Consider the following 25,525-nt stretch of genomic DNA (forward strand, 5'->3'; position numbering starts at 1 on the left):
GGCACAGGACACAGAAGAGGCCAAGAACCCACTTGGGATGAGCAAGTGGGAAGGGGAGAAGCCGGTGACGGTGTGCAAAGGGAGAGCAGGACACTGGAGAGTCAGCCAGAAACTGCCCCCGGCCTGGCGCTCTGGATGACGGCCGGCCGGCCCAGTGCCTGCCGCCTCCACGCTCCAGCAGGCAGGGAGGTGCCCCAGTCATTCGCTGATGCGTTCCTCCCTTCACACACAGTAACCAGCACCTATCCTGTGCCAGGTGGCCAAGCGGGGGTGTTGGCCACAGCGCCTGCCCTCAAGGGAACTGCCAGCCTGCCGTGGGGACGGGACAGGGACGAGAGACGCTGGGGAGAAAAGCGATAGGCTCGGAGCCCTGGCCTGTCAGAGTCACTTCTCGGGGGCAGCGACAGGTGAGCTAATTCCACGAGGATGCTGGAGACCAGGTGGAAGGGGGCAGAGCAGGGCAGTGAGGGAAGAGACTCCCCCAGCCTCACAGGTGAGCCAAATGGCATACGGGCCAGGCTGACCGTGAGACTTCAGTGGGGATGGGGAGGTGGGAAAGGGAGAGTTTGGGGCCAGGAGTTTCCAAGGAAGGCTTGGCTGGGCAAGATGAAGACTTCTGATTCACAGGATGGATGGACAGGGGAGGTATGTTCCCACGACCCCAGAAACGCCAGAGCCCCAACAGCCTGGGAGGAATCAGGTAACAAATAAAAGCAGCCGGTGCTCAGTGAGGTTCACTAGGGGCCTGGTGGTTTACAGATGCAGCTTCACAAACGAGGAAATAGGTCTCCCAGAGGGGCTGTGACCGGACCAAAGTCACACAGCCTGCACGTGGCAGCAGCAAAAAGGGAACCCAGAGCACCCAGCCTAGAGCTGCGCCCTTTCCACGCTGCTGTGGGAGAGGCCCCAGAACCCTCCCATCATCTAGCAGCATGGCCCATCTGGGACACTTTTCCCAGGGGCCAAGATGGTCCTCAAAGGGCTGGGCACAAAAGGCAAACAGCAGAAATTGCACGTCCATCAGGAGTCTTCTGAACCTGGCCCCACCCGATCCCACTGTGGCTTCCATACCTCCGGTGATGGGGGGCTCACTACCTATGCAGGCTGCCTCGGCGTGACACATTTGTTGAATCATAACAATGACGTCAAATACCAGGACATTCTTCACACAGACTAACTCAATCTCTACAGTGACTAAGGTGGATGTTATCACTATCTCATTTCACGGATGAAGAAACAGGCTCAGAGAGCTGAACTGATTTGTCTGAGGTCTTACAACAGGAAAGCTCAGAGCCAGGATTTGAACCCACACAGTCTGGCCGCAGAGGCCATACTCTTCATCCGCGTGTGAATCTCCCATGTCACCAGCCAGGGTTCATGAGCATGCGTGGAGCGAACAGATGACCGGCAGAAGACATCGGTACCCATTTGTGCATGAATAAATGATGGAAAGACCAAGTGCTAACAGATGGTAAGATGAGCAGGTCAGTGGAACAAGAGAAAGGACAGGAGACGCCTATGTGTCTGTGCAGAATGAGCAAGGAGGCAGACACGAAAGAATGAGAGTGTGAGCTCATAAATTTTGCTGAATGAAATACACCTTTGCTCTTCTAGTCCCAGAACCTGTTTTCTGGCTACCTGGTGACCCCTCTTACTGCAAGATCTTCTGTCCAGGCCACCAGGGGAGCCCGCACACCCAGGCACGGCACGGGCATCCTGGGAGGGGTGCTTGCAGGCCTGGGCAGGATCCACCTTCCCAGACATACACAGACAGACACGACCCAGACAGGAAGAGCCGCCCAGCCACTGACAAGCAGGTTCGGGAGGGCTCATGTTGTGCCGACGGCTGGGGGGCCAAGGGCAAACATGTCTGCAGCCGCCCCTCAGCTCAGCGCCGTGGGCCCATCTGCCCAGCGGCGGAGGGTGACGAAGAAGAGGACATGTCCAGGCTGGACATGGTCCCCAAGCACAAAGAAGACAGACGGGGCTCTGATCACGTGCCCTGGACGCGCTCTGCACTGCTCCTACCTGCACACTTGTGTTCAAGCTGTTCCTCCCACCCTGCACGCCCTTCCCGATTTCCAAGTCCCGTCCATCTGTGGAGACCACTGCAAATGCCACCTTCTCCGGGAAGTGTGTCCAGATGCCACCAGGTGGAGTGACCTCTCCCTTTGCCTGTGCCTCTGCTGGAGCATTTCCAAGAGTCTGTCCTGAGTCCCTGCTACTTTGGGTCTATCTCTCTGTACAGAACCATCACGTTTCCTCCATGAAAATATCAGGCCCCCACACTTGGTGCCCTCCCCACTCCCTGTGGGGCACACCTGAAGCCCTAGCCACTGGCCCACATGTGCACCAAGAGGCAGGAGGGGAGGGCCGTTACAGAGCACCGGCCCCACCCATGCTTGGGCCAGGAGCTGGGTACCACTCAGTACCACCCCCTGCCCAGTCCTCTGGCCCCAAGGTTAGAGGCAAGGAACCAGGCTCAGAGAGGGAGCTCCACTGTTCAGCGTCACACAGCAAATGAACACTGAGTGGGGGTGCAATGCTAGGTCTGCCAGACCCCAGCTCCATCCTTCCGCCTCTGGAGGGGATTCTAGTTGTACCTAAGGACAACCTCAGCAGCTGACATCACGTGCTCACGATGCCCCAGGTCTGGGCTCTGGCATGCACATGTCATACAATCTCCAAAGGAGCGTCAATGTCTCCTCTTTTCACAGATGATGAAACTGAGGCTTGGAGAAGGGAAGACATTTGTTCAAGGCCACAGAGCTACTAGGGGCTCCTGCTTCAAACCCAGGCCTCCCTGCCTCCAGACCCCACGGACCCCCATCCTGCTGCCTGGACATGCGACCTCCTCATCGCAACGCCCCAGCCAAGTCACATATCAACTACCTTTCTGACTCGCAGGCACGTACGTCCCTGAGGAAAGCAGCCTCCCAGTGGTGTCAGTAGAGAAGCGGGACAGGACACCAGGACAGACAGGGCATGGCACGGAGCAGGGGGGTGCCGGCCGTGCCGAGAGCTCATATGCAAAGGGCAGGCCCTTTAGCATGTGGCCACGGCATGGCCGCTTGGTGTGGAGCAGAGCAGAGAGCCGTGACAGTGGCGGCAGGCGGGGGCTCTCGCTTACCCACGCACTTCCTGTGCATGTTGAGAATAAAACCCTCAGCACAGAGCACCGTGTGGCTGACACAGTAGAAGGATCCCAAGGTGTTGACACAGAACTGTCGCAGGCTACAATCATGAGTGCCCATCAGGCACTCGTCTTGGTCTAGGACAGCCGCAGGAGGGAAAACAGAAGGGCCATTAGAGAGGCGTGGAGCATTCAGTGACAGAGAGGGAAACTGAGTCCCAGGGAGGGGCAGGGACCTGCCCAGGGCCTCCCAGCACATCAGTCGTACCTCTGGGCTTCGGGCCCAAGTCTGCATTTGTACAGTCACGTGATATCAGAGCCAGAACCCCAGTAAGGACAGGTGGCAAGGTGAGGCTCAGAGAGGATGGCAGTGTGGGACCAGAGGCCGTCTCCCACCCAGCTCCGGAAATATTCCACCTCCAGAGGCAGACAAAGGAGCCACACAATGGCAGGTGTTGCAAACTCGAATGCCTAAGGGACCAGGCTGGCAACATATACAGGAGAAGGGGCCAAGAGGGGGGCTCTATGGGGCACTTTGGGGTCTGTGCTCTGTTCCACTGGGGGACCAGGACTGTGAACCCCTTGTGGGCAGAAGTTTGAAGAGAAACCTGAAATCTTGTCTTTTTTTTTTTTTTTTTTTTTTTTTAAGTTCTTGAGTTTTCACGGTTGGTAACTTGCTTGATTATTTTAAACGGAGCAGAGCCCAGCAGGACTCCCCTGCAGGGCTGGCTGCACCACTCCAAATGCCACCTGTAACCTCTGGCCTGGACCCCACAGCCGTCACCACCCGGGGTCCTGCAGAAGCCTGGAGACACACAGACACTGGCCTGAGGCCTGACTGGGACCCGGAGGAGTCCCAACACAGGAGAGACACATTCCTCACATTTTCAGGGCCCTGAGAGATGGGGAGCAGGGCCCAGAGGGCACTTGAGATCTGCTCCTACTGCCTGACCATCGGGTGGTTTTCGTCCACAGCAGAACACAGTCTTGGGATGACCTGGGTGGCTCAGTTGGTTGAGTGTCCAACTTCAGCTCAGGTCATGATCTCACAGTTGATAAGTTTGAGCCCCATGGACATCAGGCTTGCTGCTATCAGCACAGAACCTACTTGGGATCCTCTGTGCCCATCTCTCTCGGCCCTTCCCCCACTCATGTGTGTTCTCTCTCTCTCAAAAATAAACATTCAAAACACAAGTAAAATAAAACAAAACAAAAAAAGTAAAGTAAAATAAAACAGGAACACAGTCTCAGCCAAGGGGCTGGATGTGGGGTCCGAGGATGTGGCAGGGATATGGGTATTTTCTCAGATAGACTTAACCCTTTTAACAAATATCATATGACGTCACTCATATGTGGAATTTAAGAGACAAAACTGATGAACATAAGGGAAGGAAAGCAAAAATAATACAAAACAAGGAGGGGGACAAACCATAAGAGACTCTTAAATACAGAGAGCAAACTGAGGTTGCTAGAGGGTTGTGGGGAGGGGGATGGGCTAAATGGGCAAGGGGCACTAAGGAGAACACTTGTTGGGATGAGCACTGGGTGTTGTATGTAGTAATGAGTCACTAAATTCTACTCCTGAAATCATTATTACACTCAATGTTAGCTGACTTAGATGTAAATTTTTAAAAATTAAAATAAAAAACAAAAGACTTAAATTAACCCTTTTACCCTTGGACACCCATCAAGGTCACATCTCCAGAACCTGAACCTGAACTAAAGCATTTCCTAGCCCGTCCCACGCTCCAGGCCTGGGAGGTCCTGCCACCAGATATGAGGAGGTGTAGTCTAGAGGTCTCTCAGGCATCATGCACTGTGGGAACCACCCCAGCAGGTGTCGGATCCAAATGCCCCCAAGTCCTGGTCCACCGACGTCCCACCGAGACAAGACCTGGTCCTGATGGGGTCGCAGGTGTGAAAGCCACACGCTTTTGGACCTTCTTTGGCCCTTTTGTGAATGGCAGAGTTACCAACATCTATTGCCCCTTCTTTGGATTCAGTAACAGAACTGAGCGCATGCCATTCAACTGGGGCTCCTACTCCCCAGCCTCGCTCCCCATCAGAGGCAAACGTCACTTCCAGGTCCCGCCTTCACAGTGGGGCATGGACATCCCCCTTTCTCTTTCTCCACACATGACCACAACAAGGACAAGGTGATCACAAACCAACCTCAGCCTCGCAGACAGAGTGAGTCGGGAGTGTGGTCCAGGGATCTTGTCAGAAATACAAACCCTCGGGCCCTGCCCCGGACCCAGGCCGCCTCGTTCTGCCTGCCCCGTCTCCCTTCTGGGCCCCCCCCACAGGCCAGCTCAGGTTGGCACAGGTACGAGAGCAGCCCCCGTGGATCTCACCTTCACAGGACACACCATCCGCCATGATGGCGTAGCCAGGGAAGCAGGAGCACATGGCTGTGTCCCCAATGACGCTGCACACCTGCTTGCAGGGCCCGTTGTCTGGGAAGAAACCACACAGAGATCAGGGACCACTGGGCTCATTACCCCGGCTCCGCCCTCCAGGCAGAAGGAACCCCACACTCCTGGTCCTTTTCACGAGGTCCCTGGTAAACCAGCTCGCACAACTGGTTGGTATCTGGGACAATCGCCACCAACACTCGGATACCAAACCCCTCCCGGGAGTCACAGTGCTGCCAGAAGGGAAGGGGACAGAGAGGACAGAGAAGGAGGGAGAGCAAGGATGCAGAGACAGAAGGAACAAGAAAGAGGAAGAGAGGAAGAACAAAGAGAACTTTCTACGCAGTACTGCAAGCAGTCTCCAAGACAGTTCTCAGGCAAGGATTTTATTCTCTCAGTACTCTAGGAGCTGAGACAAAAGCAGCTAACTGACTTGCTTGGGGTCACACCCTGGCCCTCAGCTCCCCCCATCCACAACCTCACCTCCTACCAGCTACACTCTCAACTCCTGACCTCAGACAGGAGAGACCAACCAAATCCCCAAAGCAGAAGCACCCCTTTGGCAGGAGGCCAGCTTGCACATGCCCAGCACTGGGGAGCTCACCCCCTGCAGGCAGCCCAGACCCACCCCATGGCCCAGGTTACCTTTGCAGGTGTTGGGTTGTGGCTGCGGTAGCAGGATGGTGTTGGAGGCCACTTGGGAGGACTCTGGTTTCAACGCGGACTCCTCTGGGGCCTCCGGCTGTGGGGGGTCACTGTCTGTCATGGGCAAAGCAGACAGGAGGGGAAGGATGCATGCCTTCAGCCTGGCCTCAGACTCAACTCACACCCTGGGCACCACGCCAGGCATGTGTCAGAGACTGCCTCATTTAATCCTCTCCTCCTACCCATTTCACAGGAGAGAAAACTGAGGCTCAGAAAGCAGCATACTACATTACAGCTATTTGGGGCAGAGGAAGAGAGGAAGCAGGGGAGTGAGTATCTATCCCTGGAAAAGCAGCAGGCAGAAAGCACCCCCAGAGCAGGGGCTGAGGCAGCCTTGTAGGCTGCCTGTCAGAGCCTGACCCCCTTGGGCCCAGTGCTGGGGACACAGCTTGAGTTGGGTTGGTGGGAGCCTCTGCAGCCTGGGTCCTGGCCCTGCACTGGGGTCTAGGGTGGGGTGCTGGGGCAGCCCGTGCAGACGAAGCTTCGGATGGAGCAGATGGAGTTTCAACCTGCCTGCCTGGCCTTACAAATCCCATTGCTAGAGGCTTCCGATTCCCAGAGATTCCAGCATGTAGGGTGACAGGAGGGGAAGGAGCCCATTGTGGCCATCACAGGACCACCACGCTCCACTGGCAAGATCAGCCCCTGCCCCAGCCATCTGGGCCCTTACCTGGCCGGCAGGTACGGCCATCGTCCTGCAGTGAGAAGCCAGGAAAGCAGGCACAGCGGTAGGAGCCCACGGTATTGATGCAGAGATGCTGGCACAGCTCCCCTGGGAGGAGCAGGCACTCATCCTGGTCATCGCCAGGCAGGCTGTTGGGCAGCTCAGTCTCCGTGCCCAGTGACAGGGCCTCCCGGCTCGCCAACTCTGCCTCTGAAACTGGAGCGGGGGTCAGTGCTCATGATGGGACACGAGTTCACCCAGTGGGTGGCTGACACTACAAGCCCCCGTGGAAATCAGTGTAGGTCCTCGTCAGAACCTCTGTGTGCCCAGCTAAGATAGCATGGATGGACAAAGGATGGATGTATCGATGCATCGATGCATGGATGCATGGGTGAATGCGTGGATGCATGGATGGATGGATGGAAGGATGATAGATGATGAATGCAGGGAAGGAAGGATGGATGGATGGATGGATGGAAGGATGGAAGGATGATATATGAACTCAGGGATGGATGAATGGATGGATGGATGGAAGGATGATAGATGATGAATGCAGGGAAGGATGGATGGATGGATGGATGGATGGATGGATGGATGATGAATGCAGGAAAGGATGGATGGATGGATGGACAGAAGGATGAAGGAACAGACCTCCAGCAACAAGAATGCACCCATCAGAGCCAGGTCCAAGTCTTTGTGCCCTGCAACATGACAGGGCCAGGCCCACAACAGTCCTCAGGAAGCTTTGGCTAAAGTGTTGAACTGGATCCAGACCCCTAGTCTCAGTGACATCTGGGAGGACCACCTCTAGCAACAGAAAGACCCCAAACATGTGTTCTGTCAAACAGAGATCTGAACTCTTACTCAGGCCTCCCTTAGCCATGTCACTTGGGCAGTACTGGGTCTCTCCATGCCACCCCAGGCTACAGTGGGGAGCAGGTGAGTGTGGCAAAGAAGGCTCCCGGGGTTGAGCTGCACTGGAAGCTCTTCATATAACAGTAATAGGATGGGGAACGGAGGGGGGCACGCAGCCCTCCACATTCCTAGTCGGCATGGGGCTTCAGCCTTGCTCACTAGCCCCAGACAGCTGAGCCCCACAAGAGACCAACTGCATGAGGTCACATCTGATAAACATGCTTCGTACTGAGGATGCTTACACTGCGCTCCAGCCCAGTCAGCCCTGGCCTGGCACATGCAGGTGGGGCTGTGATGTCTGGTGGTCCAGCCCGGAGTCCTGGCACTATGGGTGGGCAGCAGACAGACCTGGGCCCGGGCTCCAATAAGCATGCCACACCCCGGGCAGCATTTCTAGGATTCATGTTCAGCCCACCCTCATCAGCATGCTCTTCAAACAATCCTCCTGGCAGGGGGGAAACTGAGGCTCAGAGGAGCAAAATGATTTTGCCCAAGGTCACCTGAGCAGGACTGGAACCCAGGTCAACTTGACCCTGACATCTACGTCCCTTAAGGCCCAGGTTATCCACCAGTTCCCCACTAGAGGACAGGAACGTGTACCTCTGCATCTGGACCCTGACTAGCCCTGTCCCCGTCTTGTAGACTGCTGAAGCCTAACTTCCTCCCAAACTTCACCTTGAACCAAACACTTCTGGCCTTCACACTGCTACAACAGGCCCCTACAGCCAACCCCAGCGAATGGTATTTCCTTGGACTGGACACAGATCAGTGTCCACACTAGCCTGGTAAGGCTAGCCACTCCCTCTTAGTGGAGTCTCTGTGGGTTCACTGGGACACTGCATCAGGCTCCTGCTGGCCCACAGGCACAGTGGAGGCTAATGGTCATGAGTCCAGAAGATATCCCTGGCTAGGGTGACAGAAGCTGGACATGGCACCTAGAACAGTGACCACAGCACGTGGAGGTCAGAAGAAGGAGGAGACCCTGGAGACACTGAGGGCTCAGGCAGCAGCAAACAGCTCCAAGCTCTGCACTGGCACCAGAGCTCTCATACCCATAGCCTATGGCTGTTTGGGAACAGGGACACAAAGGAAGAGGGCGCAGGGCTGGTCAGCCCTCAGAGGGCTTGTGGTGGTGAAGGGAAGGCCACCAAACAAACCCATAATCCATTCAGTTATTGGCGAGACTCTTAGGGGCCGAGCACTGAGAATATAGGGAGAAAAGACAGGGCTGGTCTGAAGGGGCTGATCAGGTGGGCAGGGCAACATTTATGAATGCATTCTCTATACTGGTTATATCCTGTACCCTGAAGACACAGAATGGCACAGTGAGAGGGACGGAGAACACATGGATAAAGGAAGGGTAAATGAATGAATGGATGAGTAAAAGGTTTCCTGGCTGGGCTGGTAGGTGAATACATGAGCAGAAGGCAGATAGACGATGGATGGATGGATGATGGATGGATGATGGATGGATGATGGATGGATGGATGGATGGATGGATGGATGGATGGATGGACGGGCAGAAGCTAAGTAGATGGGCTGCTGGGTAAGTAGATGGGTGAGTAAACAAATTGATGCAAAGACTGATGTGTGAGTGGATAGATAAGGGACAGAGGAATGGATGGTGTACTGGAAGGATGAATGGATGGAGGAATGGACCAGGGGCCAGGAGAATGTGCAGGGGATGGTGAGATGGATGGATGGATAAAAGAGCGGACGGGAAGGAAGACATATGGATGTGTGGATGAACAAAGACACGGGAGGGTGGGTGAGTGGAGAGTGGAAAGGTGGTAGGGGGTTGGTGGTTTGGTGGCTGGAGTACATGCATAGCTGTATTCGATTACCATCTCAGAAATAATAGGGCAGAGTCACCATTGGAGGCTACAGAAGAACTCTACCTAAGAGCTGAACTTGTGCCTCAAGCCACAGGTGACAGTACACACAAGGTTCCTACAGGAGGCAAGAGGGTATCCGACCTTGGCTAGAAGCCCCCAAAGCTCTCTCTGCCTCTCACTCAACTGGCCTACACACCGTGGCCCAGTGGGCAGCACTCACCTCTCCGCGGTACAGCTTCAGGTTCCAGAGGCCGGCGGACCTCGGGCACAATGAGGGGGTCTTCACCCTCACAGCAGGAGAGCATGACGTGGTTGCAGGGGTAGCCCAGGTTGGGGTTCGACTCGCACGAGTGGCCCTCGGCCCGCACACGGAGTCCCAGCCCACAGCAGTCACAGCATTGCTGGAGGGAGAGGGGCCATCACTGCCCACACCCTGGCCCCTCAGAGCCCATCTGCCTTCCTCACAGACCATGAGCCCATGGGACTCACTCAGGGCCCCCAGGGCACAGCCTGGGTCCAGGCTCGGGGACTGGGATGAATTCATCCTTGTCTTATTTCTTCCGGCCCCGTATGTGCTCCCTGAGAGCAGTGCTCCCTGTCTCCACTTCCCATGTCTGGCTCAAAGCACGGCCAATATAAGCTTTTTGCAATAATTAACAATTGGCCACCTATGAAAAGAACCACAAACTAACCCCAGACATACCCACCCCCTCACACACCAATATTGACTAGCAGAACCCGGTTCTACTCAGGCCCCCTAAAAGACAGAATTTCCCTTGAAGTTAGAGACAGGAGTGATATGATGCTTTCAGGAGAGCTTTAAACTAGGGCTGACTCAGCTTGGAAGTGTATCTCTTTTGCTCTTCTCTTTCCTTGATTTTGGTTGGTGTGACGGCTGGAACCCCAGCAGCTATCCAGGGTCATGAAGTAACCCGGAAGATGGAAGCTACAAGCTGAAGATGACTATGCAGAGAAGCAGAAGCCTGGGTACCTGAAGGTATCACGTGGATCCACCCCGTCCCAAACTGTCTACCTCCAAAAACAAAATATTTAATCTGTTGAAACTCCTGTGGTAGATGGATTACAACAACAGCCCCGTTCGTTCACTCTCCACTGTTCTGCTGTCTTTGCAATGTGATAGCTCAGTTTCTCCTTCAAAGGAGAGAATCTATGTCCCAACGGCTTGATTGGGCCTCAAAAGGCCGTGCACATTTCTACGCCCGGTGTTGGAACCCAGCCACTAACGGAATAAGCCCAGGTTAGGCTGCTGGAGGTTGAGAGACCACATGCAGCAAAGAAAAGTTGGCACAGCCGTCATCATCCCAGAGCCGTGCCAGGAGAGCCATCGGCTTGTGGCAGACGGGTAAGCGAGCCCAGCCAGATCAGCTGAGCATGGCCTAGGTCAGCAACTCATGAGTTAACTCATGAGTTAAGTGAGGCATAAGCCACTACGCTTTGGGCTGGTGTGTTATGTAGCAATAGCTCATGGATTCTCCAGACCTGCACTTCCCAATGGTGAGCACAGCCACCATGTCCTTAATAGTTTGCATTATCTCTGACCCTCACAGCCACCCCAGAAGACGTGGATTATTAGCCCCACTTTACAGATGGAGAAGCTGCGGCCTAGAAAAGAGGACTGGTCCAGGGTCGAACACACACAGTGGAATGCCAAACTTGCCTGGCACCAAAGTCCTTTCCCTAATATCAGTTTTTAGGAAATTGACCCCAACATGACAAAAATCAAAGTCCAAATCCTCTCCCAAATGGTGCCCTCCTTGTCACAGTCATCCGGGCTCGTGACACAGGCTTCTTTCCACTCCTTCCCTTCCTCTCTCCCAGTCTCCCGCAAACACCTCCTCCCGTGGTTTGTTCCTGAGACTGTTCTACGGTCTTAGGTTTGCTCTCGGCCCCTGCTGCAGACAGTCAGCTGTCCACCCCCACGGTCTGTTTCCCCTTCCTCCTGACGTTCAATGGACACACGACCTCCCCAGAATACAGACTGCGTTCCCCAGCCTCCCCTGATGCTAGGTGTGGCCACCGGGCTAAGTTCTAGCCAATGCAGTGGAAATGGAAATGCCTTCTGTCCTCAAGGAAGGCTCTTCTTACCCCCACGTGCACAGCAGCATTATTCACAAAGGGTACCAGGCAGCTGTCGGTGCCCACTGACAGAAGACTGAATGAACTGTGTTACTTCTGTACAACGAAGTGTTATTTCACCTTGAGAAGGAAAGACAGTCTAACACATGCTATGACATGGGTGACCGTGGGGACAAGATGCTAAGTGAAATGAGCTGGACACACAAAGTGAAAAAAAAGAAACAGAAAGCCCTCCGGGGCAGGAATCTTCACGTGTTACTCATTTCTGCATCCTTAATGCCTAGGACAGCCCGGCACATGCTGGTATTGAATAAATATTTCCTGACTTAATTGGCCGCTATAATAACCGATGATGTTTTCTGTACAGATGAAGAGGCCCCCCCACCCCAACCCCAGGCAAGAGTGTCACTCCCTATGGGGGAGTCCCCCAGGGAGCCTGACGCCCCAGCCCTCAAGGACCTCGGGCCCAGGCTACGAATGCCGCAGGTCGGGCTTGCCTTGTACAAGGAGACGCCACAGGTGTCGTTGTCCTCGGCCCCACAGGCCTCGCCCTCCTTGGCCCCCATGACGCCAGCCATGCAGCTCTTTTCCTTCAAGTAGGACACGCAGCAGTGCTTCTGGGCTGTCCTGCAACAGAGGTGTGCATCAGCCACACCCGAGCGCCTGCCCCCATCCAGGAGGGATCACAGGTCCCATTTCACAGAGGAGGAAACTGGGGCTCAGAGAAGGAAGCCCCTCCCAAGACCCACTGCAAGCAAGACCAACGCTGGTGGCAGGGGCATCAGCAAAGCTAGCCCATCCCCCGCCCAAGAACACGCGTTCTATTTCTGAGCTTAACCAGGAACACTCGGGGCCTGGAGCCCACCAGACTCCATGCTGTCTATTCCTGACCAATGTGGGAGGGGGTCAGCATCCTGAGGTCCCCACAGGGCTGAGAAAGATAGGGGGACTCAACCCCAGGAAGCAGAGGGCAGCTCAGCCCGTTAGAGAGTAGCCTCCAGGCTCCCTGGCCATGCCTCCCAGGGTCTGTAGGGCTACCCCGGGCAGAGGTAGTTGATGAGCCAGCACACTAATAGGGGGGCTCACAGAGAGGTGGGGTTCAGCCTCACTTGGGAAAGGGCATGTCGCAGTGGGAGCTGTTCAGTGATGGGACTGTCTATCTATGAAGGAGTGAGTTTCCCATCACAAGACAACACAAGCACACTCTCAGGGCCCCTAAGCTCAAAACTCCTGAATGATAACATTCTCTAACTCCTAAGTAGCTCCTGAACTGGTGCAATGACAGAAGGGAAAGGAAAGAGACAAGGCTAGAACTTAAATGTTTCCAAAGGGCGCACAGTGGTCCAGACATTAGGTGACAGGGGGTCTAACCCTGGCCGTGCTCCTGGGGAGCCGTGTGGCTTCGGGTAAGTCATACCACCTCTCTGAACCTTGCCCTCGTTGTCTAGAAAAACAGAGGGCCCCAAGAAGGCATCCTTGGGGAAAAGGAGGTGAATGGCCGGCCAAGATGTCTTCAGGGCCTGGCAACAAAGGGGCAAGGGTATAAATTCTTCCTTTGCAGACAATACAAGTCAGAAGAAACAATCAACACAGGCAGCAGAGGACAGTGAGAGGCCAGCCTTTTGGAGACCCCAGGGTAGCAGAGTGGGGAAAGAAAGAGGGCTGAAGGCTCCCAGCTCAAAGCCAAGGACGAAAAGCCCATGCGGGCCAAGCACTGCCCCAGCAGCAAGGGCAACATACAGCGAGTGAGGCACCCAACCGTTCCCGGATGATAGTGGTTCTTTAACACTTGCTCCAAATTGTAGGATCTTTTTACTCTGCTCATCAGTCCAGCTACAAAAGTACGTGCTTAGCTTATTCCTGCAGCCAGGCTTGGGCTCTCCACACCTGGAGAAAGGCGGCCAGCAGGCTCACAGCAGCCACAACCCAACTGCCCCTGTACACCTGAGACAGGTGAGACTCGTGCTCACCTTGCACTGCCGGGGCCCCGGGGCCAAAGCAGGCAGGGATCTGGAAAAGGCGAATGGGCAGCTCTTCCTGCTCCAGCGTGCCCACCCCTACCTGCAGGCGTCACCCTCAGCGCCACTCTCGGGGATTTCCAGGCACTCGTCGTTGTCGATGGCCCACTGCTGTCCGGCTGCACAGCACGTCTCGATCAGATCCTTCGTGGAGACTGTGGGTGGCAACATAGGCAGAGTCACTACCGTGGAGGAGGCATCTGGTTCCAAGGTCTCCCAGGGCCAGCAAGCACAGTAGATGTTGCTGGTGCTGTCCAGACCCCCGTTACTGGGCCGGAGACTCACTCGCCCCCAGCCCACAAGGACGACTTTCTTCGGAGAGCTGCCTGCGAGGTTAAGTCCACCCCACGGGGGAGGAGGCGGGGAAGTATGGCCAATACGGGATGAGTGGGGGTACAAAAGCCCAGCTCTGCCTCTAAGGGGACAGCCCTGTGGAGCTTCCTGTGGGATGGAGAACATTGGCCAGCTCCTTCCCTGCCCCCTTCCCAGGCAGCTTCTCCAAATGAACCACCACACGCACAAAACCCTCAAGTCAGGCTCTGCTTCTAAGGAACTTGACCTACGACACCAAGACAAGACAAGGCATAAGAAGCAACAGCAGCAGTGAGGGAAGTTTAAAACTTGTCCGGGAAAGTTCGTGGGGGAAATATTTGTGCCTGGGGAGAGAAGGAGGAGGCAGAGGTAGGGGAATGTGTTAAAACTGAAAGGCACAGACCACAGCTTAAAAAAACAGATGAATTTGCCCACCCCCAAATTCAAACTGTATAAAAAAGAACCCCATAGACAAATAGAAGAGACTGCTGACAGGTTAGGAGGCATTTCTGGAATGTCTAAAACTGGCAGGACGTCTGGGTGGCTCAGCTGATTAAGTGTCTAACTCTTGATTTCAGCTCAGGTCACAATCTCATGGTTCATGAGATCAAGCCCCACATCAGGCTCTGCACTGACAGTACAAAGCCTGCTTGCGATTTTCTCTCACTCCCTCTTTCTCTGCCCTTCCCCTGCTTATGTGCGTGTGTGCTCTCTCTCTCTCTCTTTCAAAATAAATAAACTTTAAAAAAAACTGGCAAAGAATTGCCAGTGAGAAACTATAATAATCTCCTGAAAATTAATATTAAAAAAAAGTAAAATACCTATTAAACTAGAAAAATTTTTAAAAGCAATGCATGCCAGGCACAGGTGGGAACCCTCCTGCCCTGGGGGTGGAAGGGGTCACCAGCACAGCCAGTCTGGAAGGAGATGAGGTACTGCTGACACAATTAAGTATATACCTCGTCCTGACCCCAGTGGTCCTGCTCCTGGCTGTGCATGCCAGGAAAGTCCTCCCCCAGGCTCACTACAAGGATGCAATGCTTTGGCACCATTTGTGGAAAGGGGTTGGAGGCAGCCTAGGTGTTCATCAGTGGAGGAGTGGATGAATAGAATTTGGGGACATGCTCCATGGAGGACTCCACAGCTGTCAGAAATAATAGAATAGACGTACACCCAACAACATGAAGCTGGACACACACACAGCAACGTGGAAGCGCACAAAACAGAGCACTGGGGGGGGGGGGCGGGAGCAGGAGGGGGAGGAATAAACCAAATGAGATCTATTACACAAATTAAAAATATTGCACACAAAATTATAATATGTTTTTGCACATAAATTAAAAACACACACATGCAAATTAAACAGAAGAGAACATTTACCTCGGGTGGGGCAGAAGTTGGCGATGGGGACAAGGGCCAAAAGGGAATATATACATAAATAAAACAAGAGAGAGTCTTACAGAGACAATAACATGTCAGGTGCCAGAGATGAGTACAATTCACCCAACCATTTGGCTCTGAGGTCTAAAAATAAATGACATGCACAGATAAATCACATCTAAGCCAAAAGACACATGAAAAGGTGCTCAACATCACTAATCATAAGGCAAATGCAAATCATAACCACAATATTAAAAAAACACAAGAAATAACAACCACTGGCGAGGATGTGGAGAAAAAGGAACCCAAAGGGGTTCCCAAAAGGGAATGCAAAGTGGTACAGCCTCTGTGGAAAATAATATGGAGGTTCCTTAAAAAATTAAAAATAGAAATAGCCTATGGTCCAGTAATTCACTACTGGGTATCTACCTAAAGAAAACAAAACACTAATTTGAAACACCCCTCTGTTTATTGCAGCATTATTTATAGTAGCCAAGATATGGAAGCAACCTATATGCACATCTCTATATAATGGAATATTACTCAGCCCTAAAAAAACAATGAGATCTTGCTATTTGCAATAATATGGATGGATCTAAAGGGCATTATGCTAAGTGAAATAAGTCAGACCAAGAAAGACAAATACCATATCATTTCACTTACATGTGGAATGTACACACACACACACACACACACACACACACACACACAACAAATGAACAAACAAAAAACCCCAAAGAAAACAGACTCTTAAATACAGAGAATGAGCTGGTGGCTGCCAGAGGGGAGATAGGTGGGGTGGATGGGATAATGAAGAGAATTACAAGTCACAAATTTCCAGCTACAAAATAAACAGAGATGAAAAGTATGACATAGGGAATAGGGTGGATAATGTTGTAATAACATAGTATGGTGACTACATTTATGGTGCTCTGAACAATGCACAGTATTGTTGAATAGATATTTTGTACACCTGAAACTAACATAACACGGTATGCTATTATACTTGAATAATAATTTTAAAAAACAAAGCAAAGCTCGTCTAGAATACCTACATGCAAGCTGGGGGGCAGCAGGGTGTCACAGAATAACTTTGAGCCTGGGTCCACCTCTTTGTGCAACCATGTGTAGGCATTTTTTCTCTCTAAAGACTCCATGTCCTTCTCTGCTATGAAAACCCTTAGCTGCACAACCACTGAAACCTACGAAGACTCTCTAAATGTCTTTGAGCAGGTCATATAACCCAGCAGAGCTGAGGAATAAATGTACCAAGGGATGTCAGCAGCCTGCAAGTTTCCAGGAAAAGAGCGACAGCTCACTAAGAATCATCAGTTTCATCCCCTGAGTGGGCATTTCAAGTTATTGAACTCAAGTTTCAAGTCCTGTTCCTTAAAAGAGGGAAAATAAATTTCAGTAACAGCCTGAGGGCTGTACCAGGAGGAGTGAAAACAATTCTTAATAACAACCATCTACCAGAAACAAACTCAACATTAGACGCCTGCCTCACTGAAGTGAGAGATACGAAAAAATGCCTACAACACTCTAATTGGTATTGTCTTAGAGATAGATACTAGCAGATACAATAAAGCAAGAGAAAAAAAAGAGGCAGTAGAAATAGAAACAAAGAGATGATGGGCAGCTCAATCCAACTTTGGCTCAGATCATGATCTCGCGGTTCGTGAGTTCAATCCCTACATCAGGCTCTGTGCTGACAGCTCAGCACAGACTCGGATTCTGTGCCTCCTTCTCTCTCTGCCCCTCTCCCACCTGTGCTCTGTCTCTCTCTCTCTCTCTCTCTCTCAAAAATAAATAAACAGCAAAAAAATTTTTACAGAGAGATAATGGTCATTATTTGTAGATGTTATGGTTTCATCTTTCTAGAAAATCCAAAGGAATCAAAACTCACACAGTACTCAAATGAATACTAATTAATAATAATTATTATTATGTGGTAGCCAAAATCAAAACCAACGTACTCCGTTTAGTGGCTTTCCTATACAAGAGCAACAATTAAATAGGAAAGTAGTAGAAAAAATTCCATTCAAAACAGAAACAAACCTAGAAATAAATCCATCGTAAACATGCTAAATCCACATGAAGAAAAAAATTTAATTGTCTAAAAGATATAACAATATATTTTATTAGAAATATATATCATGAGGCTGGACAGGAAGGTGGGAAGATTCAGTACCTTAAAAGATGTCAATTCTCCTCCATTTAATCTACAAATTCAATGCAACCCAAAATCCCAACACAATTTATCATGAAACTTGTCAGGCTAAGATTCTAAGATTCATCCAAAACAAGAAATGTCTAAGAATAGCCAGGAAAAATTCTGAAAAGAAAAGAAGAACATACTTTAAAGTTCCAATAACTAAAGATACGAGGAGATCAACGAAACAACAGAATTTAGAAACAGAACGATATACATTTGGGAATTTAGTATGTGATAATGGTGGCATTCAAACTCAGTGTGGAAAGGACTGAATATACAATGTTGGGACCTACTTCACACTACACACAAAAATAAAGTCCAAATCCAAAGGCAGGATTAGAAGAAACCTAAGAAAATAATTTTAGGATAAAGAGAGCCTTCTTCAGAAGTAAAATCCACAGAAGAATGAAATTGGACCCTACCTCACACCATATACAAAAATCAACTTAGGGCGCTTGGGTGGTTCATTGGGTTGAGCCTCTGACTCTTGATTTCAGCTCAGGTCGTGACTTTGTGGTGGCGGGATCAAGGCCCATGTCAGGCTCCACACTAATCATGGAGCCTACTTAAGATTTTCTCTCTCTCCATCAGCCTCCCCATCCCTGCCCACACTCTGTCTCTCTCGATCTCCTTCTCTAAAATAAATTTTTAAAAAAATATGTTTTCCTCTAAAAAAATCAACTCAAAATGGATTAAACATTTAAACGTAAGACCTGAAATTGTACAAGTCCTAGGAGAAAACACAGGCAAAGATTCTTGACATTAGTCTTGGCAACGAGTTTTTGGTAATGACATGAACACACAAGCAACAAAAGCAAAAAATCAACAGGTAGGATGACATCAAACTAAAAAGCTCCTACAGCAAGAGAAACAATCCATAAAATGAAAAGGCAAGTTACAGAAAGGGAGAAAATATCTGCAAACCACATATCTGATAAGGGGCTAATATCCAAAATACAGAAGGAACTCATATGATAGCCAAAAAAAAAAAAAAAATTATTTTATTTTAAAATGGGCAAGGGGCCAAAATAGACATATAAATAGTCGACAGGTATGTGAAAAGGGGCTCAACATCACTCATCACCGGAGAAATACAAATCAAAACTGCAATGAGATGTCACCGCACACCTGTTAGGGTTGCTAATGTCAAAAGGCAAAAGATAACAAGTGTTGGTGAGGATGTGGAGAAAAGAGAACCTTCCTGCACTGTGGGTAGGAATGTAAAGTGGTGCAGCCACTATGGAAAACAGTATGGAGGTTTCTCAAAAACAAAACCAACAAACAAAAAACTATGGTCTAGCAACTCCATATACAAAATCTTCTGGGTATACATCTGAAGGAGATTAAAGCACAATCTCAAAAAGATATCTGCACCCCCATGTTCATTGCAGCATTATTTACAATAGTCAAGACACGGAAGCAACCTAAGTGTCCACTGACGGATGAGTGGATAAAGATGTGCTCTGTGTGCATGCGTGTGTGTGTGTGTGTGTGTGTAATGGAATATTATTCAGCCATTAACAAAAAAAGAAGGCAATCCTACCATTTTCAGGAACGTGTTTGGACTCTGAAGGTATTATGCTAAGGAAATAAATTAGAGAAAGATAAATGCTGTATGATCTCACTTATATGTGGTATCAAAAGAAGCCAAACTCAAAGGAACAGAGTAGTTTGGGTGGGTCAGGGGGGTACTCTGGGGAGATGGGGAGATGTTGGGCAAAGGGCACAAACTTCCAGTTATAAGATGACTGAGTTCTGGTGATCTAATGCCCAGGATGGTGTTTGTACACTTGAAAGTTGCTATGAGAGTAGATCTTAAAATGTTCTCACCGTAAACAACAACAAAAAATGGCAACTATGTGCGGTGATGGATGTTAGTGTTATTGTTGTAATCACCTCACAGGGCATATGTAGAGCAAATCATCACACTGTATACTTAAACTTACACAATACTGTATGTCACCTACGTTTCAATAAAGCTGGCGGGGTGGGGGGGGGGAATAAAATCCACAAGTACAAAGGAAAACCTGAATACAATAAAGTGTAAAATACCCTGTATGGCCAAAGACAGCATATCCAATCAGCCCCAGCTACTCTCTTAGCCCGTCACTCCTTTTCAAGGCTCCTTGAGTAGCATTCATCACTATGTGAAATCTTGTTTACTTATGAGCTTACTTTTCCGCTTGCCTGTTTCTTTCTCTACAACGGCACTGGGGTCTCTGTGGCCACGCAAAGTGATGCCACCATTCCGTGCTTAATCCTTTCCCATTACACTCCGGGCACGTGGGAGTCACGCCTAGCTCAAATACTTCTGGTGATGGGGAGCTCCCTCCACTCAGGCATCCTGTCCCTTTTCTTCACAGCTCAAGTTCACAGCTTTCTTTTGCTGGACCGAACTCGTACTGCCCCAAGCCTTCTCCAAGACTGCCTTACTGACATTAGGAGATTACAGTGGATCCCTGGGTCTTAGCCAGCTGATATGAGATGGGTGCCCTATCGAAGTAACAGTAGCAGCTAAAATGAAGTGGGAGCTGGGCTCGGGTCCAAGCACTTTCATCCTCACAATTTCGATGAATACTCTCGTTTGCCTTATTTACAGCTCAGGTGGCGAGCCAGAACTCCCAAGCCTCAATTTCCTAACTTCTCTTCCCCTCTCCAGGCCTCAGCTTCCCCACATCTGTGGCACAGGCTGCTTGATGTAGCTGATCCTGAAGGCGCTGTCTGAGAATCTAACCAGAACCAGCCTGAGAGGGGGTGCTGCTTCCCTGTGGATCGACTGGAGTTCTCTTCCTGCCCCCTCCTTGATCAGAAGCCAGGTTCCAGCCTGTGCTTGGCAGGCTTCCCACCATTCTCCCCTGGCCTTTCCCACTCCAGCTTCCCCCTGTTTCAGACAAAGGAACTCAGAGGCCATGAACCCTTACGCTGGGAGGGCCACCCACTTGGAGCAGGAGGGGGAATCCGTATAGGGGCCAAGCCTGGTGCTGCTCGGCACTGTCCAAGATGTGGGAGGCAGAGCCGGGCAAAGCCCAACAAGATGTGTACCCCTGTATCCTTGTCCAAAAGACACACCCGCCTCCCCTACCCCAGGGCTTCGAGGCTCGGCCCAGAGGCCCTCTCCTCCAGGTCTCCTTCCTTGACCACCCCCTCTGAGCTCCCCAGACTCTGTCTTTCCCTCTGGTTCTTTTTAAGTTCCCAGGCACCAATCATTCAAATTTCCAGTTCTAGGGTTTACTTCTTCCCTTCTCCGTCTCCACCCCGGCCCTGGCTGATCTCATCCAGTCTGCGAGCTTCAAGTGCCTTCTCCAACACGATGCCCTCCCCCCACATCTGTCTCCAGCTGTAGTTTTTTGCACACACATGCAGCTGGCTAAGGAACCACCACCGATGCTCCCTGGTGTTCCCACTGCCAGAATCTGTTCGGCAACTGATTTCCCCGGGTCTTCCCTGTGTCAATGAGGGGCCCCTGGAAACCTCAGGACCCTCCCGGGCCAATTCCTCGTTGCTCACCTCCCTCCATCACTCATGGGGCCACCTCGGAAGTGATCCCAGTCCAGCCACCTGGCCCCTCACCCTGCCACCACCACTTGGCTCAACAGGGCCCCTGCTCTCACGGGTATCCTCCTCCAGGCCATTTTCCAGAGGGTGTCAGAACAAGTTCACAAATACAAATCAGATTGTGTCTCTCCTGGACCCACAGGCCCCCAACTGTTATCCCTTCTTTACAAAGCCCTGCTGACTGCCTCACCTCATCTCCTTTCTCTGACCCTCTTTCTCACTCACTCTGTCCACTCCTTGAACTCCCTGGGCTCATTCCTGCCCCAGGGCTTTTGTGTGTTCTGTACTTTCTGCCTGGAATCCTCTGCCTTTTTCCTGTGCCCTGCCCCACCCCCACTGTCTACAGGGCTGCCTTCCTTTTCTCCTTCAGGGCTCTCACCTCCTCAGAGAGGATCTCCCTGACTCCTGTATCTAAACTAACCTCTATGCCAACCCTTTTCACACCACCCTACTCCACCTTTTAACCCTGGCCTTCCCCAGTCCAGAGTCAGCTCGGGGAACCTGTGGTCCAAAGACCCCACTGGATGGCCACTGATGTATGGGATGAAGCACCCCTCCCTGGTGTGGCAATCACAGCTCAGAGTCATGTCCCAGCTCTCACCCTGTACCCTAGCTACACATGCTTCCCCTTACCACTTTGTCTTTGCACATGCTGGTCCATGTTAGGAATGCCCTTCTCTGCGCTGTCCAACTGTCCATCCCTAACCAGCCAATTCATATATGACTCCGTCTGAGCTCCCACTGGCACCCACCTCCATCCCGGGGGGACCAGCAGCCCCCTCCTCTGGCTTCATTCACTTCATTCACTTCATTCACCGAGTCAGCACTCGGTACATGCTTTCACCATAATGTCACTCTCAGATAACATGCTTGTCTCAGCCACCAGACAGAGAAGGTCTCGGGAGCCGAGACTGGGTCTGAGTCCTCTCAGGGCTCCCAGGGCCTGGTGCTGAATGAAGTATCCCAGGCCCTTGGTGTATATCATGTCAGGGAAAGCTTACATCAACAACATGAAGTCAGATGATTATCTTGATCTTCCAGATGTGTAAATAGAATATAAGATACACAGCCCAGGGCACAAGCTTAGGAAAATGAGGAAGGAGAAAGAAGGCACACCATGGCCCGTCCACCTTGCCCGCACCGCCTCTATGCGGCAGTTTCCACCGGGGGTCCCAGTGGGCCCAGACACGTCCGTACCATCATCGTGAACATGGGCTGGGGGACATCGGCAGGCCACTCATCCTCTGAGCCTCCATTTCCTCGCCTGTAAGATGGGCGAATAACCTCTCCCTGCCATACTTCACAAAGTGGGGAGGTGAGAAGATTCAGTGTCTGGCAAAAAACAGATGCTCAGGAATCGGTTCCTCCCCACCCCTGGCACACAGCAGGTGTTTGGGGACTATTCCCCAATTAACTAACTAATTAAAACACAAAGGAACTGGGGTGCCCGGTTAGCTCAGTCGGTTAAGCCTCTGACTTGGGCTCAGGTCGTGATCTCACAGTTCGTGAGTTCAAGCCCCGCGTCAGGCTCTGGGCCGACAGCTCAGAGCCTGGAGCCTGCTTCGGATTCTGTGTCTCCCTCTCTCTGCCCCTCCCATGATCACACTCTGTCTGTCTCTGTCTCTCTCTCTCTCTCTCTCAAAAATAAATAAACATTAAAAAAAATTTTTTTTTAAACGCAAGGAATAGACTAATAAAGGGGCAGACAGGACAATAACCCCTTTAGCACAGGTAGCCGATGGGGCTTTCAGCAATCTCTCCCTGTCTTTTTTGCTCTCCTCTGGGCTTTCACAGACTCCCTCATTTCTGGCCACTTTGCCACCTTGCCTGAGCTCTTGGCCAAGAGGCCGTGCGGTGTCCCTCGCCTGCTGGTTATTTGCAAGTACTGTGGACAGGATGGGAGGGGCATCTCCCACCGTGACAGCTACAGCCTGGCCCTCTCTCTGGCCTCCAGTGACATGGGCCAGCATCACATCATCCTGGCTTCCGAACACTCCACCACCATCTGCCTCACGGACTCTGGCAGGGAGCCTGCCTCTGACATCCCCGAGTAGCAGAGGGGGAACAAACCCACTCCGGGAAACAATCACCTTCATCTATTAAAGCGGAAGATACCCAAAGCCAATGATGCAGTGATCTCACGTTCAGGTATACGCCCAGGAGAAACAGGTGCCCACGGGCTCCACCTGGAGACCCACAAACAGAAGCCCCGAACTGGAAACAAGCCAGGCGCCCCTCCACAGGAGAAAGGGTGAATAAGCCATGACAGGACCACGTGATGTGAGCACATGCATTACAACCACACACAACAACATGGATGGATCTCAGACAGGACCTTGGGGGGAAGAAGCAAGTCACAGAAGAATACGGCATACTGCCTTTTACATGAAGTTCAAGAAAGGGAAACAGCAGGGTGCCTGGGTGGCTCAGTCGGTTAAGCGTCCAACTCTTGATTTTGGCTCAGGTCATGATCTCATGGTTTGTGGGTTCGAGCCCACATTGGACTCGAGGCTGACAGCACAGAACCTGCTTGGGATTCTCTCTCCCTCTCTTTGCCCCTCCCCTGCTTGTGGTCTTTCTCTCTCTCAAAAATAAACATTTAAAAAAAAATTTTTTTTAAGTAGTATGATTACAAAAGTCTAAGACTCAGACTAAAGTCTAAGAGTCTTTAAAAAAATAAATAAATAAAATAAAGTCTAAGAGTCTTTTAAATTGTGACCTAAACAATGACATTAGCCAGACATAAAAGGACAAATATTATACGATTCTACTTACATAGGGACCTAGAATAGGCAAATTCAGAGAGACAGAAAGTAGACTAGAGGTTACCAGAGCTGGGGGAGGAGGGATGGGGAGTCTGTTGGATGGGCACAGGATGTCAGTTTAGGAAGACGAAAATGTTCTGGAGACGGATGATGTACCATGTGAATGTACACGTGTCACTGATTTGCACACTTAAAGCTGGTTCAGGGTGCATGGGTGGCTCGCATCTGAGTTTGGCTCAGGCCATGATCTCAGGGTTTGTGAATGTAAGCCCCACTTGGGGTGAGCTCAAGCCTTGCTTCATTCAGGTGAGCCCTGGTTCGTTCTCGTTCTCTCTCTCTCTCTCTCTCTCTCTCTCTCTCTCTCTCTGCCCCTTGTGGAATTCTCTCTCTCTCTCTCTCTCTCTCCCTCTCTCTGCCCTTTGTGGAATTCTCTCTCTCTCTCTCTCTCTCGCTCTCGCTCTCGCTCTCTCTCTGCTCCTCCCTCACTTGTACCCTCTCTCTCTCAAAAACCAAACCAAACCAAACCAAACCAAAACAAAACAGTTCAAGCGGCCACCGTTATGTGTATCTTACTGCAATGAAAAAAAAAAAAGCGACCCAGCACTTCCCCATCCAGAAATCTAAACTGACAGACTCCCCTTCCCCACGGGCTCAAACATGCAGGACTGGGATGCTTGTTACAACTGAATTTGTGACAGCAAAGATCCAGAAACAACCCAAATCTCACCAAGAGGGCAGTGATTAAATAACTGATGTTCTATCCGTCCACTCTTATGCAGATGTTAAAAAGAATTAGACAGAACTTCATTGCACGTCTATGGTACAATTTCTGAATGTACTATGAAGCATTAAGAAGAAAAGGCTCAGCGCTGTAAAGATGTCACCATCTATCACTTTAAAGGGACGTGAGGACGTACGTGGAGTATTTCTGGAAGGACATTCGGAGATACGGATGACATTGGTTGGCTTGGGGAAGGACCCGACCGTGGGAGGGAGGAAGCAAACTGACATTTCACTGTCTGCCCCTTTTGTTTTGTTTATCTGTTTCCCTTTGTGTGCAGGTACTGCCCATTCAAGAGGCATTCTGTGATAAAAAGGTCCTGAATTCTGGAGATTATACCCTCCTTTGATCACAGGACAATGGGTGCCCTGAACAAGCCAGCCCAGAGGTCGCGACCCCTCTAGACAGTCCCCCACCTCCCAGACATTAAAGCCCTAAAGAACTGTGCTTGGGAAATGCCGCCGAAAAATGTGTGCACCTGGCAGGAGGGTGATGAGCGGGCCATCTCCGCCAGCGCCCTGTTTGGACAGGATGTTTGAGGGGCCTGAGCAAACAGCCCAGTGCTGCAGCTCTGATGCTCCCTGCAGCCTGGTATTCTTAGGGGCGGGTACCTGCAGGCCCTGGGAGTGCCTGGAATCCTCTTATGGTGACTGCAAACTGGACAAACAAGACAGATTCCTGAGTTCCGTGTCCCTGCACCAGGATCACAGACATAATGGCCACACACAACCGGAGC

The 25,525-nt window shown here is 51.1% G+C and overlaps 1 protein-coding gene across 4 annotated transcripts in view; it reads right to left on the bottom strand.

Moving 5' to 3' along the window:
- The window catches only part of FBLN2 (fibulin 2), an 88,798-nt gene that overhangs the window by 16,066 nt on the left and 47,207 nt on the right, over positions 1-25,525 (bottom strand). For 3 of the 4 annotated variants that reach the window (XM_045052006.1, XM_045052005.1, XM_045052004.1), the window contains exons 3-8: positions 13,825-13,936; positions 12,261-12,390; positions 9,887-10,067; positions 6,923-7,132; positions 6,193-6,306; positions 5,488-5,589 (exon numbers count right to left, since the gene is read on the bottom strand). In XM_045052006.1, coding sequence (XP_044907941.1) covers positions 5,488-5,589; positions 6,193-6,306; positions 6,923-7,132; positions 9,887-10,067; positions 12,261-12,390; positions 13,825-13,936 — 849 coding nt within the window. Of the gene's footprint in view, positions 1-3,130; positions 3,272-5,487; positions 5,590-6,192; positions 6,307-6,922; positions 7,133-9,886; positions 10,068-12,260; positions 12,391-13,824; positions 13,937-25,525 lie in introns of all 4 variants that reach the window. The other variant, XM_023250057.2, reaches the window with a different exon arrangement.

The sequence above is a fragment of the Felis catus genome, chromosome A2 (genome assembly GCF_018350175.1).
Source record: "Felis catus isolate Fca126 chromosome A2, F.catus_Fca126_mat1.0, whole genome shotgun sequence".
NCBI lineage: Eukaryota > Metazoa > Chordata > Mammalia > Carnivora > Felidae > Felis > Felis catus.